Here is a 23,110-nt window from a genome sequence, read left to right as displayed (position 1 = left end):
TGGGAAAGGTGGATGTAAAGGAGGGGGATAATAAGATGGATATCATCTTGCAACCTAGGCCAATAATCTAGCTCCGCCTCACAATCTAATATACTTTAGTATACTACACTCATACTCACTCACCACCCCCTCCACTCCATAGTACCAATCCCCCCATCTGTTCTCCCCGGCGGTAACGATTATTTCCACTGAATCTTCAACCTTAGGTATCATGGTCGGCACATATCAAAGTATTCGGAGGTCGGATTCACAGTCTAAATAAAGAACTTCAACGCTAAAGCAATATAAATCGTCAAGTAAATTAATTCATGTACCATTTCATTTCATTCATTGCATGCGTAGTCTAAATACATTTCCCCTATCGCCGATTTTAGGCATGAATCGCCATTGCGCTATCTTTTCCATCAATATAAAAATGTCCAATTTATGCTTGGTAAGTCGAAGCGGAAACATTTCCTCCACGTCCAGTCCAGTTGACGTGAATGTTCTTTCCGACTGGGTATTTCTCAGAGGCGTGCTCTGGCTTGATCTTGAAGGTGTGGGCACCGAAGTAATCTCTTTGGGCTTGGAGAAGGTTGGCTGGGAGATCCTTGGTACGGTAACCATCGAACCAAGACAAAGCAGTGGAAAAAGCTGGGGTTGGGATACCCATAAGAGCAGACTTGGAAACAACATCTCTCCATCCTGGTTGAGCCTTGTGGATAGCCTTGTTGAAGAAATCGCTGAACAACAAGTTCTCCAAGTTATCATCGGCACGGTAAGCAGCTGTGATATCCTTAAGGAAAACGGATCTGATAATGCATCCACCTCTCCACATCAAAGCAATAGATGGCTTGTTGAGCTTCCACTTGAATTCCTTGGCAGCCTAAAACATTATTAGTATCAAAATATATTTCAAGATTAGGATCTGATCGTACCTCTTGCATAAGCATGAAACCTTGAGCGTATGAAATAATCTTTGAAGCATACAAAGCTTGCTCCAAATCCTCGAGGAATTGCTTCTTGTCACCCTCGAATTTGTTTGATCGTCCAACGTAAGAAAGGACCTTGGAGGCACGAGTACGCTCCTCCTTGAGGGATGAAAGACAACGGGAAAGGACGGATTCGGCAATCAAAGTAACTGGCATTCCGAGGTCAAGAGCGTTAATGGCAGTCCACTTTCCGGTACCCTTTTGTCCAGCGGAATCCATGATCTTCTCGAGAAGTGGGGTTCCATCATCATCGTTGAAGTACATAATATCACGGGTAATTTCGACCAAGAATGAATCGAGGACACCCTTGTTCCATTCGGCGAAAACATCACCAATTTCCTTGTCTTGCATACCAAGACCACGCTTCATGATATCATAAGCCTATAAAAGTTATTTAAGAGCTTTAGAAAAGATAACTAGAGATTTACATACCTCGCAAATGAGTTGCATGTCACCATACTCAATACCGTTGTGAACCATCTTGACGTAGTGACCAGCACCCTCATCACCAACCCATTCACAGCACGCCTCACCATCAGATTTGGCAGCGATGCTTTGGAAAACATCCTTAATGTATGGCCAAGCCTCCTCGTTTCCACCTGGCATCAAAGATGGACCATATCTGGCACCCTCTTCACCACCGGAAACACCACTACCAACGAAACGGATGCCCTTCTCAGCCAAGTATTTTGTTCTACGGTTGGTATCGGGGAAATGTGAGTTACCACCATCAATGATGATATCACCTTCCTCAATGTGTGGGAGGATGGTCTCGATGAAGTCGTCAACTGGCTTACCAGCCATGACCAAAAGCATAATACGACGGGGCTTCTTCAACTTGGCGCAGAACTCTTCAATTGAGTGCGCACCCTCGATGGATTTGCCTATGAAGAATCACCGTGGTTAGATTTTTGATTCTGATCGTCTGCCAAAAGAGCAACGGGGAAATTGACATACCCTTAGCCTCATTCTCGAGGAAACGATCAACCTTTGATGTGGTACGGTTGAAAGCAATAACGTTGAAACCATGATCAGCAGCGTTAAGGATAATGTTTTGACCCATAACAGCCAAGCCGATGAGGCCGAAATCTCCGCTGGATCATTGTCAGTCAGTACACTTGAAGATTATGTTTGTTGGTATGTTTGATTCGAGAAGAAAGGTGTTTGATGGCGGGGTATTATTTTTTGCAACAACAACGACATGCAGGGGAACAAGTCTTTTATTGAATGCATCTCAAAGGTATGAAGAAAGACTTACGTTGCTTCTGGTGCAGACATCTTGAGATGGTTTTGTAGATGAATTAAACGTTGATTGAATTTATCCTGATGATATCTCAATGATTGTTGTTGACAAAAGAGTTGGGAATTGATTTGTTGTTCGGAAGAAATGGGGGGGGGAAGAATGAAGAGGGGAGACTAAGATATAAGAGGTAGAAAAGAGATGGATAGGATGGGAGAATGGTTAATAAGTAATGAAAGATGATGGTTGGGCCTTCTTCCAAACCACCATTTTAAAAGGAGGGGCAAAGCAAAGCTCTCTTGATATTTTATTATTAGTTTAACTTACTTCAGAAGCACCGGCACCGCTATTACTATTTCGTGGGTTTCCTGGTCTCATGTTCATGTTCATAGTCCGTACTCGACCCTTTCGTTCCTAAGATAGATACCTAGATGGATGACCTTGACCTCTTCCCTTACCTTGCTTGGATGAGATATTCCCCAAAATTGTCCCAAAGAATATAAACGCCGACGAGCTGTTTTCGGAAGAACTTTGGGAAGATAATACGATGTACTTCGTAGTTAGATGAATATTATGATGTAGTAAGGAAAATGATTGGATTAATTCTAACTTATATAACTATTTTGGTCAATTAATTGGATTCCATGGTATTGATTGGCTGAATGAATTACCCCTCCTTACTAACTCGTCCCTCCTTCATATCTTCGGTGAAGCTGTATCGAGAAGAGAAAATGGCTTTTCGTACATTTCTTTGCTCGGTGACGCCTCATGATTATTCATCTAATTTTGATGTTGATAATTGGTGAAATAAGAAACTGGCTTATTTGCTTGAGAGATTCATACCAATCATGTCTACTCGTGCTAGCTACGCTGATGTATGAAACAAAAGTATTCGCATTCTCATATCATAATACCTACGAAGTGCCTAACTAGTAGCTCCAACTATTCTTCATATCATATGGAGTACATGCCATACATACCATATATACCACATACATACATACCATAGACACCACAAGATCTTCCGTTGAACAACTATTTCGGTTCCTTTGTGTCAGGTTGTTGGTCTTGTAACTTGCAACTTGTCAGTAGTCAGTCCCCTCCACCCCACTTTCATCTACATATTTCCTTCTCTTCTTGTCATTTCTCCGGTTGGCAAATTGGTATGTATCACACACAAGGCACATTCATCTGCAAAGTACGATGTACAGTTTCCATTCTCGTCAACCAACTCTTCCAACTCAGGTCCTCGTTTATGGGAATTCTAGACATCTAGACTTCTAGATGTTTCCGTTTTCTTCTCAACGCCAACAGTTATGACGAGCCAAGTGATTGCTGATATTTATTACTAGGTATGTCGTAGTTCACCCCACCAAGCTAAAACAACCGGGAAATTCTACTTTCCGATCGGCCCGAAACACCATTTTAGAGCCCACGTTTTAAGGCATTACTGTAGGTAGTACTGAGTCAGCTAAAAGCTCAGCACGAGCTGACAAATTATATATCACGTGCTGTAAAATAATTCTAGATGCATTCTCGGCGCTCATCGTACCTGGACAACAACGTCGGTCGCATTGCCAAATCATAAACTATCACAACTATATCAATCAAATACGCGCACATTTCAACGCAAATTAATATCGAATCATAACATACCCACATCGAGAGAGTTCGCAACAATCACGATAGAGTTCCGCAAGAACTATTCAGTTTCTGTTTAGGATTCTTTGGTTGAACCAGTGCGTTTTGAAAGCGCGAAGGTACGTCTAAACACTCATCAAGAGATCTATACGTACAGCAATTCATCATGTCCTATCCACCACCACCAGGTATCAAATCCACTCCTTCGCCACATCCCTCCTTGCCCGCTCGACCACCTCCATCCACAAATCCACAAGCCGGCTTTAAACCTGTCTTCAGCAATAACAATAATGGCCCCTCGAGACCTCCTGCAACAGGAGGATATGGCGGCTTTACTGGTTTCGCTCCCAGATCGGTAGCTGCTCCAGTACAACCAAGCTATCAAGGCTTTCAACAACCTCCTACTGCTTATCAACAACCTCAACCATATAATCCATATCCTACTGCACCACAGCAAGAAGCTGCATATGGAGCCGCACCACAAATTCGAAATCCTTTTGCGCCACCGACAGCATCTGCAGGACGTAGTATGGGTGGATTTGATGAAGATCCAGAGATGGCAGCACAGATAGCACAATGGCAAAGCGCATACGCTGGAAAGGATGCAAATGCAACTACCGCCTCTAATAATGGTTATACTGGAGCCGTTCGGAAGTATCCAACAACTGGAGAAGCTTCAACATCAGCATCGAATGCGAATGCGACGCCATTAGGTAGAACCGAGGCTGGACCTAGTATGACATCACAAGCAATCACAAACGCCGCGCATAATGATACAGGTGTCGCAGCAATTGTATCAGATTCTAAGACCAATCAAAAGACGGTTGTACGAACAGGTGGCGGTTCACAATGGACAGATTCTTCCCTTCTTGAATGGGATCCTTCTCATTTTCGCCTTTTCGTTGGTAATCTTGCTGGTGAAGTTACTGATGAATCTTTACACAAGGCATTTTCTCGTTGGACATCATTACAAAAAGCACGAGTTATTCGAGACAAACGTACTACGAAAAGTAAAGGATATGGATTTGTCAGTTTTAGTGATGGAGATGATTTCTTTCAAGCTGCTAGGGACATGCAAGGAAAATACATCGGTAGTCATCCTGTTCTTTTGAGAAGAAGTACTACTGAGATCAAGGCTGTTACACCTAAGGACAACAAACATGGAAAGAATAATAAAAATAAGGGTAAAGGTGGTAATAGGAATGATGGAGGACAAGGTAACAAAGACAGGACTAGAGCTGGCATTCAAAAGACAGGAAGCAAAACCAAGGGTGGCTTGAAGGTCTTAGGATAATAGTCAAAGTGAGAGTTGATATCAAGTCTGCGGGTATTACGAGTAGGCCAGTCGAAGTTTATTGGGAGAGGAAGAAAGGACAAAATAGAAGGCGTGAGAGAGAAGTAATGATCGTCGGCGCATGTCAAAATACACAAACCGAGGTATGGCTTTGGATTTATTAATGGCAAACTTTCGATCGAGCTGATCCTTGAGATACAACGCCACGATAATGTGTATGGTCGAAATTACCCACAGCAGTACTTATTCTTTACTTGATAGATAAGCATAACAATTGTTTGCATTTATAATTCTATTAAACTGTATCTACATACAAGTCATACCTAGTCTTCAGTGAAATGATTCGTGTGGCAATGATTATCGGTTCGTATGGGGATAGTAGTAAGAAAATTGCTTCCCGTTAATTTGGTCAGCCAATTCTGTACAGAGCACATCCCGCCTCGAGCCCGCGTGCCTGCCAAACCCCCCTTCCCCATACTATCCTAAATTATCAAGATTTATTAATTCAGCCTTGATGATACCTAAATTGCAAGACCTTTTACTGGCTCGCAAGGACAATTCGGAAACATACCCCTTGTTCCATCGCATCGTGTTTCAGGCAAAACCAAACAGTTTTGATGTTGTCAAAGCTGTAAACATGTCAAAATGGCATGTGAAACCGAGATGAGAGATGAAAGATGAACTTGATCGTATTTGATTGATGTATTGCCAGGTTGGTGTGCTTTCGTTGTTGAATGTCCAGCGGATAGTCTGGTAGATTGTTTCTGAAGTGTTTATAAAGTGTTGATAGTACGGTTTTGTATGGTTAAGCGATTTGAGGTTGCGGGACAGAAGATATATATAAGGCTTCCTTTATTCTATTCTTGTGAACTACATGCATTTCTATTTTGCATTATTACGTTCTGATATATTTGATTGAGAGAAATTGAAAAGATGGGGAAAACAGAATTGTTGGCTTGTTCAGCTCTTGCTGCAATTTTGGTTTATGTATTTCCGCAATACTTTATTGTCGACCGGGTTTCGAGATCAGCGATTCGTTTCCTTCTAATTGATGTTTCATTATTTTCTTTCTGGCGAATGTTCATATATCCTTTTTTCTTTAGTCCTCTTCGTCATTTACCTGGTCCAGTGGTGAGTTTTTTCGACTCTTCAGAACTTCCTTCGACCATTAACATTAATATGTAGTCCTACAATTTCCTCTGGGGCAATGGCACAGCACAGTTTACCAAACCACCTGGACATCAAATCAAAGAGTTCGTTAAAGATGTACCAAATGATGGGGTGATCCGCATTCGATCCTTTGGCAATATCGAAAGACTTATTCCAACATCTCCTCAAGTATTGAAAAGTATCCTAGCGGATAATTCATACGATTATGAAAAACCATATGGAGTTCGGAAATTTCTAAGTTTGATTTTGGGCGAGGGTCCTATTATGTCAGAAGGTTCTCTTCACAAGTTTCAGCGCAAACATTTACTTCCCGCTTTTCAAGTCAAACATATCAGAGGATTATACCCCGTATTCTGGTCCAAAGCTCTTGGTCTTGTCGAAGGGATTTCTCAAGAAATAACCGAAACAAGTACATTGGAAAAAAGAAACGAATCACATATCGAATTTAGCGAATGGGCTACTCGTGTTACATTAGATATTATTGGTGTAGCTGGTGTTGGTAGAGATTTCGGCGCTCTTCGAAATCCAGATGATCCTCTCGTACGAGATTACAACGAACTTCTCGAACCTACCTTTAGTAAAGGTATTTACTTCGCAGCCAATATCTTCGGTCCTCAAGATCTCATTCAGAAGCTGCCTTTTAAATATAGCAAAGTAATTGCTGAAACGACCGGGAATCTCCGAACCTTCTGTCGCGAAGTCATCGACAAAAAACGACAAGCAGTAAGCGAAGGTAAAACAGTCGACGGAATGGATATTCTCAGTATCCTCGTCCGATCCAACGATTTCAGCAATGAAGATCTCGAAGACCAACTCCTTACCTTCTTAGCCGCCGGTCACGAAACCACATCCTCAGCACTCACATGGGCCATCTATCTCCTCGCCATCTATCCCGAATGGCAAACTAAACTCCGTCAAGAAATCCACGCTGCGATTCCTTCTCCCAGCGATCCCAACTCCCCACAACCAGATCACACAATCATTGATTCTCTCCCCATTCTCAACGCCATGATCCAAGAAACTCTTCGTCTCTACCCCACTGTTCCTATCTCCGTACGCAAAACCACCCGCGCTACAAGCATCACACTCCCTAACTCCGCGCCCATCTCCCTTCCCCTCGGAACACGCGTGCTTATTTCCCCTCTTGCTATCAACCGCTCTTCACTTCTCTGGGGCCCCAAAGCCGATGAATGGTCCCCGGAGCGATGGCTTCAAGACGGATGTGCGAATACTGGGGGCGCGGAGAGTAATTTTGCGAATATGACGTTTTTCCATGGTGAGAGGAGTTGTATTGGGAGAGGGTTTGCGATAAGTGAGTTTAAGTGTTTGTTGGCGGGGACGGTGGGAGGGTTGGAGTGGGAAATGTGGGATAAGGAGGAGGTGGTGAAGGTGGGTGGGGTGGTGACGACGAAGCCGGTGGGCGGGATGAATGTTAGGATGAAGGTTGTGGGGTGGTAGGAGTCTTTGTGGAGGAGTATGGAGCAGCGGGAGGTTGTTTGATCCTTGGGATGTCGTTGAATTTAAGGGTGTTAATCTGGATTTCCCGCAGTATTAGGCGTTGGGTGCAGGTGCAAACCATTAATAGTTAAGATAATGAATACCTTACAACTCTAAAATCTACAAGCGATAGAAATAAACCAAGTAAGCGGAAATATGATCTCATCACAAATCCCACACCTAGCAAAGTACTCAGCCATAAGGATCCGCCAAAGCCCCCTCCCAAAATCTACATCCGCCTCATCCACACATACCATCTGGCATCATCAGCAGCCCATCTCGGATGGCTAGGGGAAAATGGCAGGCTGACTGGGAGGAGATGGCAATACTGAAGGGGAGGTAATAGGAACGCTGATCTGGAGTTGACGACAATGCGGACGAAAACGCTGGTCTGGAGTCACTGGCAGCTATGAAGCTGAAATTGACTGCTACGCAACGCATCATGTAGTGCGAAAAGCTCTGTACCTACAAATCGGAGTCAATTCTTGCAAGATGCGACATGAATTATTCTTCAAGTTTCCCCCTATCTTAATCCTCGAAGCGATGCTTTAACTCTCTCGATATCGATATCCTATAGCCACTTATTGACAACCATTCAAACTCTCGAGCCGGTATCAGAATAGCAATATCCAACATGAATCTCTCCCAAACTTCACTTTCACTTTCCTTATCATCGTCCTCAACATAATCAATCATACTCGCCTATCTAAATTCACTACACAATACCAAAAGTCAACTATGAATCTAAGCGAATGGAATTTTGGTACGCTCAGTAAGGTACTGCAGACACCTTGTGGTTCTCTCCAAGCCTCTTCTTATGTGCCATAGCTTTAATTGAAAAGGTTTTATCTTCTTCTTTCCCTTAAAAGTAAATCTGTTTCTAGAAAATAACTCACAACCACTACGACCTGGATTACCACCATCAGATCGGCAACTACAACACGATTACCATCACCAAACCGACAACTACAACTAACAACCACGATCAATAAACACAACTAATTAACGATACACGATAGCGTAATAGCAATTCATACATACTTTCACAATTACAATGCTTTCTTTTCAATTACACCCAATCGCTCCTGCGACTCCCATCAAGATGCACGAAAAGATTGTTCATAAAACACTCAAAGGTAGAGTTACGAAGAACCTAAAAAAGACGGTAACCTCCCCTAAGAAACAGGTTTCTAGCACAGATGAGATGATGTCTAGCCCAAATTCAACTTCCGCAACCTCTCCTAATCGTCTGAATCGTCTCATTCATTACCCCTTGAGCAAACAACAAGCTGCTTTGCTTCGAGGAATAAAGACTTCCTTGGAAAAGTCTAGCAATCCCGTTGAACGCGTTGAACCCAAGCAAGACCAAATGGATCTTGATAAACGACCAAATATTTTAACAAGACGAATTCCTCTGGCGGAATCAAGACCAAAAGGTCAGAAAAGTCAGAAAAGCTAGTATTCAACTCAAAATTCGCCAAAGAAACTAGCTTTGGCGGAGTTGTCAAGAACAAGAAAGAGGCAAAGCCGGTGCTCCTCGAGAATTTTCCAAAATGTCCAAAGTCTCCTCTTGCTATCTCAGAAAATCGACTCTTACAACGTCCAAACAGCAAGGGTCTTCTTGCCTTGGGTCGAGAGGTAGTAAAATTTGGGGTTGGGAATGTTTTGAGATCCCTTGAAAGCGATGCCATGGATACTGTTAGTATATACTCTTGTGTGCCCTATAAGCTCCTCGTTATATCTCTCGGCTATGTAATTGACTTGCTGTCATTCCTCTTTCGAAATGTATTATCCATCCAGATACAATAAACTAACGATCCAATCAGAGAGAAGATTATGACTGGAACTACGATGGATTCAATGGATATCTCTTGGAAGAGCATAATGCTAAATGTGTACAATTCCTAGAGATGGATTTGGAACCCGAGACCTTGATACTTTATTACAAGGGAGAAGTCAATGAATATGGTATTGCTTGAGGTACCATAACCTGATGTTTTGGCACAAAATTGAAACTTTGGGAGGACTCGTTTGTTGTCCCCTTGGGATTAGATTGGACTTCATTGGCGAATACCGCAACCAACTTTCTCCTAAGAATATGGTAAGAATAGCTACTCATACCTTTGGCTGAACCAAAGATTTTGAGAGACTGGTGTTCTCTTCAGCGAATTTTTTGTAAACCTCTTACGCGTTCTTTGTTTTACGATTTCACAGGTCTCCTTCCTTGTAAGTTGTATTGAGGTAAGATATCACGTGCTAGATGAGAACTAGTGCCTTTTCAACTTCCATCACCAAATTCGCGTCAGCTAACATTCGCGGCAGATTGATTGTGAACTTCACCTATCAATTATCAATTTCTCTCCCGGTCGAATTTCTTCGAACTTGCGCCAGTTACAAGCTTTTCTTTTCGCGATCTCAATTATTACCTTCACGATGCAGGTAATGCAAGACCCCTCTCAAGGGGTTCATCGCGACTTGGTATGTTTACAACTTCTCCCAACTTCAATTATCAATGATAATCTAATTCATTGCGCAGTTACATCACGTTCATCTTCTCTCTACATATCGATTTCCAATTACACCTACACAATTACATCCGGAAAGAGTCGCAGAATGGCTTTTGAATGGACCAAAAATTACTCGCGATCAAGCTCCGGTTTATTGGACTTACCTGGACCGACCGGTTGATGGCACAGTCTTATTATCATGGCAAACGCCTACATTGGGTCAGGAATTCCCAAGTGATGGCTACGTTTGGGCTCCCGGAGAGACAGCTTTCTCCCTCGAAGTTATGGGCTGCGTGAGTTTATATGAATGAATGCGATTTAGGCGGAATTTGACTGATCTTGTTTGCTTTCGCAGACTCTAGAAATTTATCATTGCAAAATTGGCTATGGTACTGGAGAACCTATCGCATCTCATACTCGTCGCCGATATCGACTTTTACCACCACGAATTCCAAATCAAAACCCTTCACCTGATCCAAATCTATGGATTATACATTATACTCAAGCTCCTCCCGAGGATCGTCTCCCACCACATATGATCCCAATCAATCAGCAAATCCAAACCATTATGAGTACACGACAATACTTACATCAACAAGGTCAACTTATTCACAAGGAGTTTTTACTTCATGATAGAGCAAATTGGGCAAAAATCGATTTCCCTCGTGGTCATCCAAGAGGTGCTCCAATGTATGCAGCAAGCGTTCCACCAAGAGTTCCTCAATCAATGGCATATCCTACTCATCCTCAACCTGGTCCACCATCAAAACGCGCTCGTACAGCAAATGTTGCTCAAGCCGCAGTCGCAAATAATGCTGCAGCAGTTGTCGAAGAAGATGAAGAAGAAAACTCTAGAGGAGATTGGTTTGATCTTACAACACCTAGAGAAATCAGTTATAGCAGATTCCTTGCAAATTATGAGTGGATGGAGGAAGTACTCTCTTCACCCTACGCTATCAATCAAATCGTTCCTACGGACCTCGGACTTGGTCTTCGTGGTGAATTAAGCAGTCTCACTGAAGGCATATTTAATGCACCTCTCAAAGAAACTGAAGAACCAACACTGAATTATGTTGGTCGTCTTGATCCTGGAAAGGCAGATGAGTTCCGTAAAAGAGCTCATGATACTATTGCTCAAACCAACAAGGATATTGAAAAAATGAAAGCTAAGCACGCAAAGCGTCTTGCAAAGTTTCAAAGAGGTTCTCTTATTTCTCAAGCTGAGAAAGAATTACGAACAGCCGTCGATGATCCTTCGGATATTGGTCCCGAATATTGGAGACTTGAAGGTAAAATCGATGAAGAGGAGAATGAAGAATCTGAAATTCCAATCAAGATTCCTTCCAAGGTTGATGATGTTCTTGCAAAGGTTGAAGCTTCTCTCGGTCGTCATGCAGTTGCAATTAGTGAACTTCGACGTATTCAAGATGGCGGATATGAAGAAGTTACTGCACGAGCAAGTCCTCCACCTTCTCAACCTTCTCGAAATAATTCTCAACAAAGTGGTGTTCTTATGAATGACACTGACGTTGGTGATGTTGATATGACCAATTCTACTGCTGGTTTACTGGATCAATTCCACAACAGTAATCCATCTTCATCACACGCCACACCAGTGAGTGCCAGTTATCCAACTCCTGGCCACTTACAACATCCTTCTGCAGCAACTACACCAGCTGGAGCTTTACATATGGCATCTCCACATCTTTCCCAAACTATGGGAACACCACAAATTACGCAACAGAGTCAATCTCCCCCACAACAAGAACAAAATGATGTTCATATGCAAGATTCATCTTCAACAGCAGAAACTCAACAACCTATGACTACAACAGCGCCGCCTACAACCGGTGCTGATACATTAGATTGGGTTGTTATACCACCAGGAGGTGTCTCACCTACAACAGACCCTTCTAACAATAATACAAACAACGATACACCAAAACCTCAAACTCAAGCTCAAAATCAAAATCAACAATCAGCGTTATCAGATTTTTCCAAGCCAACTTCCGATAATAATACATCAGAACAACCAACGTCTTCTACTTCCTTACCTGAACCACAACAGGAACACCAAGAACACCAAGGAGGACAGGAAGAACAAGAACATCATACCGAACTCAACGAAAATGATTTCGATCTTGAAGATTTAGATACAGCTGGTGATGCTTTAGCTTCATATGATGCTGGTGATACCATGGGCGATGATGGACATGGTTTGGGTGATCTCGTCGATGATAGTGCATTTGGCGATGCTTTTCACGGCGTCGATCATCATAATGATCATGTCGATGGAGATAATCACGGCATGTAAGATAAGTAAGGTTGATGTATGTTTTGGCATCGATACCGACTTGACGCATGACAAGAGGAATTTCTTTAGAAATATTTACGCGGACGGGGTTCGCCACAACATAACTAACTACTAACTTTGGTTTCTCAAATCCACATTTTTATAATTGAAAACACTCCTACCTTGTGAGTGAGGAATTTCCTCCTCGGTTTTATCCCTTGGGGCATGAAAGAACCTTGATATTGATAGAAATTGTGGTTTGGATACTGATATGGAATATTGGTTTTTGAGTTGGTGAGCTGGGTTGGTGAATAGATTCTACGGATTCTGAGATTTCCTTTTGATTTGGGTTGAATCGGACTGAACCAAACTCCGGCCGTCTTGTACTGATAAATGGGTGTGTTCATGGAGGGGTTAAAGGGGTTTGGCTCTAAGAATCATCATGGGCTTGGTGGATGTGGTATTGGTCGAACTATGGCGGAATTTTGCTGATAAATGAAGGTTGGTAGAAGGATGAATTCTCTACCGAGAAGATGATTTAAGCGTTCATTTTCAAATTTGTTTGCTTATTAGTTTCCTATTCTGCTTGTATGATTATACTATAAGTTGTATGAACAGAGATTTTTTGTTTTATCTTGCTTATAACATGATCGTATCTCACATTTTGTATGCCAATATTATGTGAAATTGGTGACACCATTCAATGAATTAGTAAAATAAGTATTGTCAACATTTTCAGGAATCCTTAGCCACAAGATGTTCAATAGCAGAACACTTTTGAATGGCAATGGCTCTAGTGTAACTCCCCGAACCAAACACCAAACACCAAAAACGTCAAGACACAATTTCAATCACATGTTATGCCCCTCCAAAACGCGGGGCACATTTTCCAGACACAACACACAAGTCCTCAAAAAAGTTGGCAGCGCGTACCACAATGCCACTTTTAATATCATTTCCTAAATGACTTTTGTTTCAATCACAGAGACATTCTTTTGTAAAATTTGATACGTCTTCATTAATTCCTCATCTCAAGATGGGAGACGATACAAATGCTGCTGTGGCAGATCCATCCGTCATAACCATCGATAACATTTCGACCAGAATGCCTCCTCATGATATCCACGGCGTTGAGAAAGCTACTGATCATTTATATGCTTTGGTTGATATGGGAAGGTATATTTCTACTTCTTATAAACCTTCTACTTCTTTACCTCCTACCTCACAACATAAGAGGATGGAAAAAATGAAGAATCCCCTACTAAATAACCCCTAGCAACGGAATCCGCTTCTCCATCTCCGACCTCTCACCTCCTACGTCCCGTCTCCTTCCGTGTATCTATCGGGATCGCGCTGCCATATCTCTCTACGACGCTCTCCACTCCTCTCTTCCGGCATCTCGAGAATTCTACTTCGATACCGAGACGATATCGCGCGTGGCGGGGTGTCTTGCGGGATTCAAAAAGATATGCGATTCGTATGGTGTTTTGCGGAAGAATATTGGGGTGTTTGCGACGGAGGCGATGCGCACGGCGGAGAATCGGGAGGAGATGACGAGGGCGATTGGGAGGGAGAGTGGGCTGGAAGTGGATATTTTGAGTCCGCAGGTGGAGAGTTTGTTGGGGGCGTTGGGGGCGAGGAGTGGGTTTGGGGGGGTGGAGGGCGTCATGATGGATTTGGGGGGGTGGGAGTGTGCAGATGACGTTTATGGATAGTGGGGATGCTGGGAGGGGGATGGGAGGGGATGTGGAGATGAAGAATGAGGGAGAAAGGTATTGGACGAAAAGTGCGGCGTGTGCGAAAAGTATGCCTTTTGGAGCAGCGAAGATGACGGCGAAAATGAAGGGGGATGATATTCATGATATTCGCACTGATATGCGTTCTCGGTTTCAAGAGATATTTCAGGGATTATACCACAGGTTTCCCAAACTCCAGAAGCATGTGAAGGATGAAGGTGTGACGATATATTTCTGTGGTGGAGGATTTAGAGGTTATGGGAGTATGTTGATGCATACTGATCCCATTAATCCATATCCTATCCCCTCTATCGCCGGCTATACGGTATCCGGAAAACGCTTCAAACAAACGAAAGAGATGCTCAGAGTAAATGCCGAGGAAAAAGAAAAGATTCACGGCATGAGTAAAAGACGTCGGGAACAATTTCCCGCCATCGTCGAAGTGGTCGAGGGAATCATAGCAACCGTTCCTAATATCAAAGAAGTGATATTCTGCGGGGGAGGAAATCGCGAAGGAGCTTTATATCTCAAACTTCCGTCTCAGATACAAGAAACCCATCCTCTTGTTCTTTTCCCCTCTCAATTATCCAACACCCCTACCCAATCCGCCGCGCTTGCCAAAATCCTCGCTTCTGCTCTCCCGGTTGCTCAACCGGGCACTGAAATCTTCACCCCAGAAATTTTAGAATATGTAGGAAAACATATGGGTGATAATATGGCGGATATATCGAATCTCAACGCGGCGCGCGCATTGCATGCGCCTATTTCCGGGGCGATTGCAGGAATGCCCGGGTTGACGCATGGGGTTATCGCGGTATTGGCATTGACGATGTGTGCGCGGTGGGAAAATGATGTGGGGAAGGTAGATCGAGGGGGTGCTGGAGGGGTTGAGAAAGTTGCTGGGAGAGGAAAAGGCGTGGTGGTGTGAGTATATGGGGGCGGTGGCGAGGGTAGTTTGTGGGGTTGTGACGGTTCCTAGGATCAGTGAAGGAGAAGTGGGAGGGCTGAGGTTTGAGGGAACGTGGGAGGAGGGGTTGGGGAAGAAGGGGAAGAAGGAGGGGGTTTGTTTGAGGGTTTTTTGGGAGGGGGAGAGAGAGGTGGATTTGGAAAAGTTGGTGGGGAAGGCGGGGAAGGGGTTGGGGATGAAGAGGAGAGTTGAGATTGCTTGGGGAGAGGGGAGAGGGGTTTGAGTGGGGGTTTGGGTCTAGTTCTAGAGATGTGACAGGGAGAGTGGAGAGGGGAGGGCCGAAGAGGAGAGGAGAGAGCTTAATGGTAGAGAAGAGACGAAGAGACATTCATGTGATATGATAATTATAATGATACCCCAACTCTATACTTACATACACGGCCATACATAGTCATAGTCAAAGACAAAGTTAAATGATATCCAATCAATCAAGCATTCTACAATGTTTATCCAAAGAAACCAAATATCTTCATACGCATTCTATGCTATGCTATGCTGCCACCATCCATCCAACCACCCATCCACATATTACCGCCCAAACCCATCCAAAAATAACCATCTAAGACAAAGTACCTAGGGAGGCACCTAAAATGCATACAAAAAACGCCGGGTATCCCCATCCAATTTCATGCTATCACCTGCTTTCGTTGCATACCCACATCACAGTATGGGGTTCATATTTATATAAATATATCCTCATCTCCTCTTCTATCGCCGTCTCGCTCCTTGTGATATGAAAACAAATATCTATATTGAAAATGCGATTGAACCCAACCCAATTCGTTTCAAGGCTCCCATCGATGCCCCGATCAATCCAACCAACCAACAATAAATCAATCAATCACTCAAATCCTTCTTCGAACTACCACCCACCAACGGCGCAAATTCAGCTCTTGAACTTTCCCCCTTCTTAACTTGGAATCTATCCGGATTAGGTAACACATCACCATCACTCGTAACATAACTACCTTCCTGACCATCCCAATCACTTTCCCCATCTTCACCGTCCGCATCACTCCCACTTTCTCTTGCTCTTTCCGTCGCTTCATGAATTCTATGTGCTTCATTCTGAGCATCTTCTCTCATTTTGCGAATTTTGATCCAATTATATGCTGCGATTGCACCTATTGTAACGAAGAGACCTGAAATGTTGATTGGGGTGAGAGGATCATGGAAAACCAATCCTGCGGCTGAAATGGTCACGACTTCTTTAAAGATACCTGCGATGGAAAGAGTAACGACGGATGTGCGCTGCAGCAGAGCGAACTCAGAAGCTGTCATGCAAAACGCTATGCAACCAGGGAATAGAAGAAGTAAAGGACCAAAAAATGTACCTTTCACTTCGACTAGACTTTTAAGACCCTCCCAAAGGGCGGGAAATCCTTCTACAGGGGTAGCGATGACGAGAAGCGAGACGAACATGATTGGAGCTAGGTAGAAAATCGAGGAGAAAGGGTTTGAAGTTGCTGGATTGCGGAGAAGAAGGATTTGTGTTAAACCCCAACGAAAACCGGAGAAAAATGCGGCAAATATGACAAGGACGAAACCCTTCGTTGAGAAATCCACTTCGCCAAATACCATCATTACCACACCAATTGTCATTGTGAATATGATACCGACTAAACGCCATGAAGGGGTTTCGAGACGAAACACGAATGCAAAAAGGAGTACAAATGCTAGAGCTGAGGATTTGCACATTGCTTTTGTATATATTAGCATGGAAATATTTTGAGATCGAAAGGGAATACAAACTATAAAATGTAAGGGTGATGAATTTCAAAGACATATTTCCAAGACCGATATCCAATCCCGTTGCCATTCCACAAGGTCCAATGCGCGTAAAGTAAAACATTCTCGTCATTAACGGTTTCTTCGAATCCACCTCATGTTGAGCCATATCTGAATCCGATACATGTGTATTATGAGGATTGGATAAGGAATCGTATCGAGGTCGGAATTGAGGAAGAAAGTAAAGGACGAGACTCGCGAGAGAGAATTGTACTAGCATATGCAAACATGTCGTAAATAAAGGGAAATGGAAATTGAGATGTTTTGGGTCAAACATCCATTTGTTATACTATTTGAGAGTTAGAAATGTCTACGAGATGGCAGATGAGAGATGATGAACTTACTATAGATATTGATAGAGAAAATGTATACCAAAGTCCTATCAGAACTCCATTCATTAAACTCTTCCTTACAACATTCCAATCCGCTTCTTTCTTCTCATCTATTGTTACTTTGACATCTCCCGCAATTCTATGCTCCATTGATTGGTGCCGTATCTTCTTCATCTTTCGTTTCGCTTTGGATTTAGCAGTTAACCCCGTTTCCTCATCATCTTGTAAATCACCCTCTTCTGAGAAATGATTCAATTCCATATCATCACTGGTTGATCTCGAATCGTCGTCTGATACTCTATCTCCGGATTTCGAATCCAATCCAATTGTCGATGTTCTCGGTGATCGCTTTGCTCTTGGGGCTCGTAAACTTCCATCTAAATTGTTCATCATGCTACTCCTCCTCCGCCGATGACCTGAAGATTGTGAATCCATGTTTGTATCTATTGGATGTAAATCTGCGAGAGCTGTGGCAGCATCCGGCTCCAACAATTCTTCTTCCGACCGCGCCGATGCTTCAGATGTTGAGGTTCTTGGTAGAGTTTGTATGGGAAAATGTGACTGCGAGGGTTGCTTTGACCGTGATTGTGTTTGGAATTGTAATTGTGATGGCGAAGATTCGAGTGAAGTGTTCGTAGTGGAGATCTGATCGGATCTGAGTAGGGTATTTGCAAACTCCTCCTCTTCTGCGGCTACTTCTTCTTCCCTTTCGAATTGTGAATGATGTTGTGCAGGATTCTCGAATGTCGTCTCTTCTTCTAAGGCCATGGTAATTACTGATACTGAATCAGGGTTGATTTGCTAATGTACTTTCATTATATTGGGCCTGTAACCTTTCGAATGGTTGTAGGAGTGTGGAGATCAGACCCTCAGACTTTAACTATGTTTACTCGCTATACCGTGATGAGTTGCGATTTGATTACGATTTAACTCCGATTAGGGATAATAATAAGTTTGGGATCTTTTGGTAATCTTGGCAAGCATCCAGGGGGTTCGAAAAGAGGGTCAGAGAATAGTACAATGTACAATGTACGAAGTAATGAGTTGTGTTACTTGGTGATGGCGAGGTGTGATCCAAATGCGTGTGAGCTTTGTACTCCGTATGTGTACGGTATGAGGTATGAGGTACACGCGACTGGTTACTTGCTTGACTTGGCGATTGATTTGAGGACGAATGAGATGTTGTGAAACGAAATTAAAGGATTTCATTTTGAGCGGTTAAAATGTGAAATTTCTATACTTTTGGGGTTATTTTCTGATAATTAGCATTCTATATATCATTCACTCATTCACTCACTCACTCACTCACTCATTCATTGCTAGATACATCCCATAGGAGTTGTCATTTTATACCTACCTGCCTAGTACAAGATTGAAGACTCGATCAAGGGGCATATCACGTACATTGGACAACAAAGATATCGCCATCATTGGGTACAATAGCAACGGGAAGGTGGTTATACCTAACCTACCTAACCTACCTATCTATCTATCTATAGCTAGGAGATTGCTTTGACCTCAGTTGTCCACTCGAGTCTCGACTTTGTCACAATATGATATCAGGTTTTGTAGGTTTTATGTTAGGCATGGATCATCGTCTTGAATTATCTACCCGTGCTGGTACCCATCTACATCTATTAAATGGGATTCTCTCTCCCTCCCTCTCATTGGCCGTTAGCACATGAATAAAGTCTTGACCGGACAATGCGGACATCCGTGATGACATTTCTACTTTCTACGATATATTACTCACTCACTCCACTCCACTCCACTCCAGTTCCCACCGAGCGACTAGGTACCTGATAGATTGAACTACTTCAGTCTTCCGCCCCGTTCCGACAGCTATCATCTGAGTTACACCCTAGTTCTACTCCGGAGGTATGTAATGATCTGTCGTTCTAGAAGTAAAAAAGTTCCTGAACATCTTGGGCATCTTGGGAATCTTGAACATCCTTCATGGTTCCTCCCACAGATCGTCCATCCACTCCAGGATGAGGTGAAAACGCACAAATCACAATCATAATCAGCCTTAAGAGCTAAAGTACAATGGACTGACTTCCTGTGGAGTTGACGAATGAAATGTTAACAAATGTCCAGATCCAATAAAGTATCTGATCTCGAATGTTGACAGGATTCACTCCCACTCCCACTCCTACCAAGAGTAATTACTTCTTTCTTGACCGCTTATGTTGTGTCAGACGATGAAGCCAAAAAGTCATCTTCTCGTAGCTATTTGTTTCGCTCCATTAAGCGAACACAACATATCTTCTTACAATTACTTCATGTTGTCCCCCTGACCCTTTTGAGGTTCTTGGTCAAACAAAGATAATTCTGGGAATGGCATACGAGTAGACCTCTGGGTAACGGGACATCTCTATCTCCCTAGTACCTACTCGCGCAGTATCGATTGAGAAATTCAACCATCACATGTCGTCGTGTGGTCGCGTTGTTACTAAAAAGAGAAAGGGACCTGAGTTGGGTTTAGTTTCAACGGAACGTCGGAAATGTCAAGCGTTCCCCTCACATCCCGTCCGTAACGTAGGTAGGTATGACGAAAAGATCGATCGCGTTTTCTCCTCAAGCTTCTCTCGTGGCTATCCGAGATCCCACTCCGATATTGAACCTTCTCTTGAACCAAGCATCGATTGAGCTATGAGCTACCTGTGGCTAGATACTCAATTAATAACAAGGTAACCTACATGCAGCAAATATAATAAGCAAGCCATCATTCTTATGGCTACACAAACAATCTTACATCTGGTGTAAATCCATTGACGTATCACAATTCACCCACTCGTAAGATTGACTTAATTGCAAGAAAATCTCCTTTTCCTGCAATATTTCGTTACACGGTTTTCATTGCTTTGTTCTTTTCTCTTCTTCGGCCTGTTTACTATCTTCTCGTCATCTCTCATCAAAAGGCAACTTGCATCAATCATTTCAACAAACGCGTACCTTGATCGATCAACAATGTCCGTCCCCGGTATTGCGCAGGGCTCTCGTCGCCATGATACAGGATATCTGCCAATTGAGAATTATGGTCTCATTGGGAATATGCGAACTTGTGCGTTGGTAGGTGTTGATGGAAGTATTGATTTTATGTGCTGGTAAGCTATGTTTTGCAATCGAAGGAGTATCTCTACACCTCCCTGAATACTCATCATTTATCAATTCAGGCCAGACTTCGATTCTCCTTCAATATTTGGTCGACTTCTGGATAAAGACAAAGGTTGGTTGGGAGCTTCGTTTGTAATGTCGTCTCAAAATACTGGGGATATTAAGCTACCCCTTATTTACCTATCCCGCAACGAGCTTCATCAGTTACCCCGGATTTGATCTTAGTCCTAAATATTGTATTTACCAATGCTAACTCTGCGAATCCCTCAGGCGGTCACTTTTCCATCTCACCTGCAAAGGGAGTTACTTTCAATACAAAGCAGCAATATCTGCCATCCTCAAATATCTTACAAACTCGATATATCCATGAAGAAGGAGTAGTTGATTTGATTGACTTCTTTCCACGTCCAAACCATAGTCATGTCGCAAAGAAAAGTTCCATGCCTTTCCGGGAGACTACAAAAGTTCAGGGTGAATTGAAGAAATGGCTGGTACGACGAGTCGAATGTATTCGAGGCAGCGTCGATTTAGGTGAGAAAGATCCAGCACACTGCGGTAGTCATCATATCTCACAACTTTGTTTAGATGTGGAGATATTTCCAGCCTTCAATTATGCCCGCGATGAACACGATCTGGAAATCCTCATGCCGGAACATCCTCCAGGAGCACTTGAAAGTAAAACGGTCACTTTCTCCAGTAAAGATTTGAAGCTTCAACTCGATGTGACTATTGATCATGGTGAGGAGAATATGGAATCATGCCCTTCTCTAAAATTCCGCCGAGTAAGACAGGAGGAAGGTAAAGGTGACGGTGTTGTTGCCAATATACGATTACAAGAAGGTCAAGCTATTTCATTTGTCTTGCGTGATGACATCCCGGATCATATCACCAGGGACGTCACTACTGAAGTTTTAGATACACAACAACATGACACTCAAAGATATTGGTCAAATTGGATTGGTCAAAGTAAATATACAGGTCGTTGGAGAGAGGTTGTGGCTAGAAGTTTAATGATTTTGAAGCTATTGACTTATGAACCTACTGGTGCGATCATTGCAGCACCAACGTTTTCTATTCCCGAAGATATTGGAGGAGTTCGGTAAATATCTTGAGATCTTTTATAGGTATCTAGCTAACTTTACAAGCAATTGGGACTATCGATACTCCTGGGTACGAGATTCTAGTTTCACAATTTACATTCTACTCAGGATGGGATTTGTCGATGAGGCAGATGCATACATGAATTTTATCAGTGATCGATTTAGATTGTCAAGGGGTCCAGATGGTGCTTTACCAATCATGTTCACAATTAGAGGCGAGACTGATATTCCGGAACTTGAGCTTAGGTGAGTATCTGGAATCCCTTTTTCTTCACTTCCATAGACTAATCATTCATAGTCACCTCTCTGGTTATAGAGATAGTGGACCTGTTCGTATCGGTAATGGTGCAGCTTTCCATCAACAATTTGATATCTATGGTGAGCTTATGGACGCTATCTACCTCTGGAACAAGTATGGAAAGCCTGTCACTTGGGATCAATGGGTAGCAGTTCGAGAAATTTTAGGTATTTTCTTTCATGTCAATCTTCCACAAGTACATTAGACTAAGATTCTTTAGATTACGTTTTGAAGATTTGGCAAGATACCGATATGTCAATCTGGGAAGTACGAAGCAAGAAACAAAACTATACATATTCCAAAGTCATGCTTTGGGTAGCATTTGACCGTGGGGTACGTCTCTCAGAGAAACGTTGTTTGCCATGTCCGAACAAAACAGAATGGTTGAGGGTTCGTGATGCTATCTACGAAGAAATTATGGAGAAAGGTAATTTGAATCCAGATGTTATAGATCAAAGAAACTTGGGCCAACTGACAAATGTATAGGTTACAACACTGAAAAGCAAATGTTTGTTCAAAGTTATGAATCACGCACTATGCTCGATGCTTCTATTCTCATCGCACCACTAGTCTTCTTCATCTCTCCCAATGATCCTCGTTTTCTAAACACAATCGATAAAATCCTTCTTTCTCCGGAAAAAGGAGGGCTTACAGAAACTGGTCTCGTCTTTCGTTACAACACCGCTACATCTGAAGATGGTGTAGGTGGTCGCGAAGGTGCATTTTCTATGTGTACTTTTTGGTTGGTGGAAGCACTTACCAGAGCTGGTGTTTACGATAGAAAGTATCTGGCAAAGGCAGTTAACATATTTGAAAATATGTTAAGTTTTGGTAATCATTTGAGTATGTTTAGTGAGGAGATTGCGAGGAGTGGTGAACAATTGGGGAATACGCCACAAGCATTCAGTCATTTGGCGTTGATTAGTGCAGCATTCAATTTAGATCGGGCAACGAAAGGGAAGAATTAGGATGTTGATGAAGTGGTAAATGGTGGAAGGGAGATGGTATTTAGATTGATTCTGGAAAATGGCAACTAGACTGTTACGACTTTTACGATGGGGGAGAGAATGGAAAACTTATAGTATGTCATTCAGGCTGGTGTCGAATTTGAACTTCTATTTCGAATTACCACATAATACCCAATTGCTTCCATTTCATT

The 23,110-nt window shown here is 42.7% G+C and overlaps 8 protein-coding genes across 8 annotated transcripts; 6 read left to right on the top strand and 2 right to left on the bottom strand.

The window, feature by feature from the left end:
• Positions 1 to 424: 424 nt before the first annotated feature.
• EAF01_007689 (uncharacterized protein) lies at positions 425 to 2,589 on the bottom strand (the record flags this gene model as incomplete). The annotated part of the gene is made up of 6 exons (XM_038915945.1): positions 425 to 865; positions 918 to 1,352; positions 1,404 to 1,855; positions 1,929 to 2,065; positions 2,230 to 2,294; positions 2,539 to 2,589. The coding sequence occupies 6 exons, from the start codon at positions 2,587 to 2,589 to the stop codon at positions 425 to 427; spliced, it is 1,581 nt and encodes a 526-aa protein (XP_038768416.1).
• Positions 2,590 to 4,018: 1,429 nt separating this feature from the next.
• Positions 4,019 to 5,146, top strand: EAF01_007688 (uncharacterized protein; the record flags this gene model as incomplete). Its single annotated transcript, XM_038915944.1, has 1 exon — positions 4,019 to 5,146. The coding sequence occupies one exon, from the start codon at positions 4,019 to 4,021 to the stop codon at positions 5,144 to 5,146; it is 1,128 nt and encodes a 375-aa protein (XP_038768415.1).
• Positions 5,147 to 6,079: 933 nt separating this feature from the next.
• On the top strand, positions 6,080 to 7,774 carry EAF01_007687 (uncharacterized protein; the record flags this gene model as incomplete). The annotated part of the gene is made up of 2 exons (XM_038915943.1): positions 6,080 to 6,277; positions 6,332 to 7,774. The coding sequence occupies 2 exons, from the start codon at positions 6,080 to 6,082 to the stop codon at positions 7,772 to 7,774; spliced, it is 1,641 nt and encodes a 546-aa protein (XP_038768414.1).
• A 1,093-nt stretch (positions 7,775 to 8,867) lies between these two features.
• EAF01_007686 (uncharacterized protein) lies at positions 8,868 to 9,792 on the top strand (the record flags this gene model as incomplete). The annotated part of the gene is made up of 3 exons (XM_038915942.1): positions 8,868 to 9,249; positions 9,297 to 9,511; positions 9,640 to 9,792. The coding sequence occupies 3 exons, from the start codon at positions 8,868 to 8,870 to the stop codon at positions 9,790 to 9,792; spliced, it is 750 nt and encodes a 249-aa protein (XP_038768413.1).
• A 454-nt stretch (positions 9,793 to 10,246) lies between these two features.
• Positions 10,247 to 12,634, top strand: EAF01_007685 (uncharacterized protein; the record flags this gene model as incomplete). The annotated part of the gene is made up of 3 exons (XM_038915941.1): positions 10,247 to 10,291; positions 10,350 to 10,613; positions 10,676 to 12,634. The coding sequence occupies 3 exons, from the start codon at positions 10,247 to 10,249 to the stop codon at positions 12,632 to 12,634; spliced, it is 2,268 nt and encodes a 755-aa protein (XP_038768412.1).
• A 902-nt stretch (positions 12,635 to 13,536) lies between these two features.
• EAF01_007684 (uncharacterized protein) lies at positions 13,537 to 15,539 on the top strand (the record flags this gene model as incomplete). The annotated part of the gene is made up of 4 exons (XM_038915940.1): positions 13,537 to 13,789; positions 13,890 to 14,258; positions 14,329 to 15,273; positions 15,329 to 15,539. The coding sequence occupies exons 1-4, from the start codon at positions 13,650 to 13,652 to the stop codon at positions 15,537 to 15,539; spliced, it is 1,665 nt and encodes a 554-aa protein (XP_038768411.1). The 5' UTR covers positions 13,537 to 13,649.
• Positions 15,540 to 16,153: 614 nt separating this feature from the next.
• On the bottom strand, positions 16,154 to 18,204 carry EAF01_007683 (uncharacterized protein; the record flags this gene model as incomplete). Its single annotated transcript, XM_038915939.1, has 3 exons — positions 16,154 to 17,016; positions 17,069 to 17,393; positions 17,449 to 18,204. The coding sequence occupies 3 exons, from the start codon at positions 18,202 to 18,204 to the stop codon at positions 16,154 to 16,156; spliced, it is 1,944 nt and encodes a 647-aa protein (XP_038768410.1).
• A 2,202-nt stretch (positions 18,205 to 20,406) lies between these two features.
• On the top strand, positions 20,407 to 22,919 carry EAF01_007682 (uncharacterized protein; the record flags this gene model as incomplete). Its single annotated transcript, XM_038915938.1, has 7 exons — positions 20,407 to 20,543; positions 20,613 to 20,665; positions 20,719 to 21,652; positions 21,699 to 21,899; positions 21,952 to 22,118; positions 22,172 to 22,378; positions 22,438 to 22,919. 7 exons carry the CDS (start codon positions 20,407 to 20,409, stop codon positions 22,917 to 22,919), a joined length of 2,181 nt encoding a protein of 726 aa, XP_038768409.1.
• Positions 22,920 to 23,110: the final 191 nt, after the last annotated feature.

The sequence above is a fragment of the Botrytis porri genome (genome assembly GCF_014898465.1).
Source record: "Botrytis porri strain MUCL 3234 chromosome Unknown BPOR_010, whole genome shotgun sequence".
Taxonomy (NCBI): domain Eukaryota; kingdom Fungi; phylum Ascomycota; class Leotiomycetes; order Helotiales; family Sclerotiniaceae; genus Botrytis; species Botrytis porri.
Note: the sequence above shows the minus strand (reverse complement) of the source record. Positions and strands in the feature narration are given on the sequence as shown.